This window comes from Notothenia coriiceps, unplaced genomic scaffold (assembly GCF_000735185.1).
Source record: "Notothenia coriiceps isolate Sejong01 unplaced genomic scaffold, NC01 NC01_scaffold00027993, whole genome shotgun sequence".
NCBI lineage: Eukaryota > Metazoa > Chordata > Actinopteri > Perciformes > Nototheniidae > Notothenia > Notothenia coriiceps.
Genome location: NW_011360694.1, coordinates 1 through 2,456, shown reverse-complemented (window position 1 = coordinate 2,456; position 2,456 = coordinate 1). Strand labels below are relative to the sequence as shown.

Below are 2,456 nucleotides of genomic sequence, written 5' to 3'. Positions count from 1 at the left end.
ACAGCAAGAAAATGTCAACCGTTTTCTTGATTATACATGTCCCTATTATGCAAATTTTCAGATTCATATTGTATGTAGTGTCTCTACTGGGACATGTCTCCATGCTTTAATGTTCAAAAAGCTCTTTATTTGTCTCATACTGCCTGTGCTGCAGCACCTCTTTTCACCCTCTGTATGAAAGCAGAGCCCAGTCTGCTCTGATTGGTTAGCTGGCAGGCTCTGTTGTGATTGGTCAACCGCCTAGAGATGTCCAGCCCCTTAGCCTATCACGTACAAAGTGTTGGAGCGCTAGCCAATAGAAGTGCAAGTGTTAAATAGAGGTGTCATTATGTTACAGAAGTAAACAAAGGAGTCCATTTACACGCACTCAAACCTATAGAACACACAACAGAAGAGGGAAAACCCGGAAGGAGAAGAAGTCCTCTTTAATGCAACAAACTACAGTTTTTGTATACAGGCTGACTGTACGTATGACTTTATAGGGGGTGTTATCATATATGCTTTGCGGCTCCAGACAAAATGTATTTGTGGCTCTTTCAGTAACGGTTGGTGATCCCTGTACCAGGCTGATTTATTTAAATCCATTCCATTTTAAAGCAAGGAAGTGCTGTGACATACCTTGAAGCTGTTCAATCAGAGTCCAGGCCATTCGAGACCCCTGAGCGTCAAATACAACATGACCCTGAAAGAAGAAGCTGAATTTTAATATTTCAACACCCCCCCTCCTTCATTTAAACTCCCCCCCTCTCTCCTATGTTATGAAGCCCTCTCCTCCCTCTGAGGCAGTACTCACTGACACTCCTTCGAAGGAGCTGGTGTTCATGGCTCTGTAGATCTCAGCCGTGATGTCTCGGTTGTTGTAGTTGAAGTCTTCCAGTCGGTGACCCTTGGCCTTCAGGGGTCCCACGGTCTTGTTGAGGGCCAGAGCTAATGCCCACACAGCATCGTAGGCCAGGGGGGCCTCCTGGAAGCCCCCCGTCTCCTCTGGGTTTTTACCCCCCAGTTTGGACATCAGCTGGGCTATAAACTCCTGAGAGGTCTGCAGAGGGGGGTCATGAAGAGAGAGAGTGGTTATAAATGATGTTCAGAACATCTGGATCATTGAATGTGTTTATTGCACATCCTTACATGTATCTAAAATGATAATACAATTCATTAAAAAAAAGGCAAAGGTGTTATCCCCTCTAAGTAGAAACCTTTATGAATATTTTGAGGGATATTTTTTAGTTTTTTAGTTTATTGCAACTTTGAGTGTCATTCTTGATGCTCCCTTGGATGGGACCAGGGTTGGAAAAACTCAGAACCTTTTCTCAAGTAAAAGTAAAATTACAACATTATCAAAATACGCCGTTACAAGTGAAAGTCATGATTTCCAAATGTTACTTAGGTAAAGGTACAAAGGTATTAGCATGTAAAAGTACAAATGTTTCCCAATGGCCCATTTCATAATAATAAGTATGATCACTCAAATGTACTTTAAGTAAAAGTTAGACACTCCAGAAAAACGCGGGCAAAAATCCTTTATTATGCGATTAAAAATGCGGGGTTTTTATGTGATTTTATGCGGTGAAACTGCGGGAAGTTGCGAAATATGCGGAAAGTTGCGAAATATGCGGAAAGTTGCGAAATATGCGAGGAAAAAGAATAACAATTTTTTTAAATATTGGGCTGTCTTATTTATTCTCTCTCACACACAACCTGCCACTAACGTTAAACCCCTTTACTATTCAATTAAAACACATTCAATGTTTATTTATTGTAAAAGCAATCGGGCTTTTTTAATCTCACACACACACACACACACACACACACACACACACACACTTCTCCGCCTCATTCTGTTTTCATTTACTCGTTCGTTATCTGACCAGCTTCAATCTTGTTGGCTACTCACTTCGTTTCTTGTAGCCCTCGAAAGGGTTTTGGAGGTTGATGCCTCGCTGAATGTGAGTTGTTTGGCTTTCTTGTCCGCAGCAGCAGAAAGCATTTTCGAATGTTTGAATGAATCAAAGTGTGTCGTCCCCGTCGGTTTTCTCTTATGCTCCAACACACAGTTGCACGGGGTGCAGAATAGTTTCCCCCCACTTTTTGCCCGGTCTTTAGTAGAAATGTTCGTCGGTAAATGAGATGGATTAGATTTTTTCATCTTGGTGTTTTCTCTATCGTGTGAGCTCCACACATTCACTCTATACAGTGTTGTTTACATTCTGTGATGCGCGAGCTGATGACGTCACGTCGAGAGTTAACTTTTTTTTCTTCTCAACTTTGTGTGGAAAAATGCGGGGATTATGCGGCCTTTTGATAAATATGCGGCCTTTTAAAAATCTGCGCCATTTTGCTGATTATGCGGTAAATTCTGCGATCGCAGAATCGCGTTTTTCTGGAGGGTCTAGACTGTATATAATGACTATTTTGCACATCCCTTTCAAGATTTAAGGGAAGCTGAAAAAGACAAC

The 2,456-nt window shown here is 41.7% G+C and overlaps 1 protein-coding gene across 1 annotated transcript; it reads right to left on the bottom strand.

The window, feature by feature from the left end:
* Window positions 1-512: 512 nt before the first annotated feature.
* Window positions 513-1,057, bottom strand: LOC104957910 (gamma-aminobutyric acid type B receptor subunit 1-like; the record flags this gene model as incomplete). Its single annotated transcript, XM_010785587.1, has 2 exons — window positions 513-682; window positions 794-1,057. Coding segments are annotated over 2 exons (375 nt in total), but the record flags the coding sequence as incomplete, so codon positions are not given.
* Between the last annotated feature and the right edge of the window lie 1,399 nt (window positions 1,058-2,456).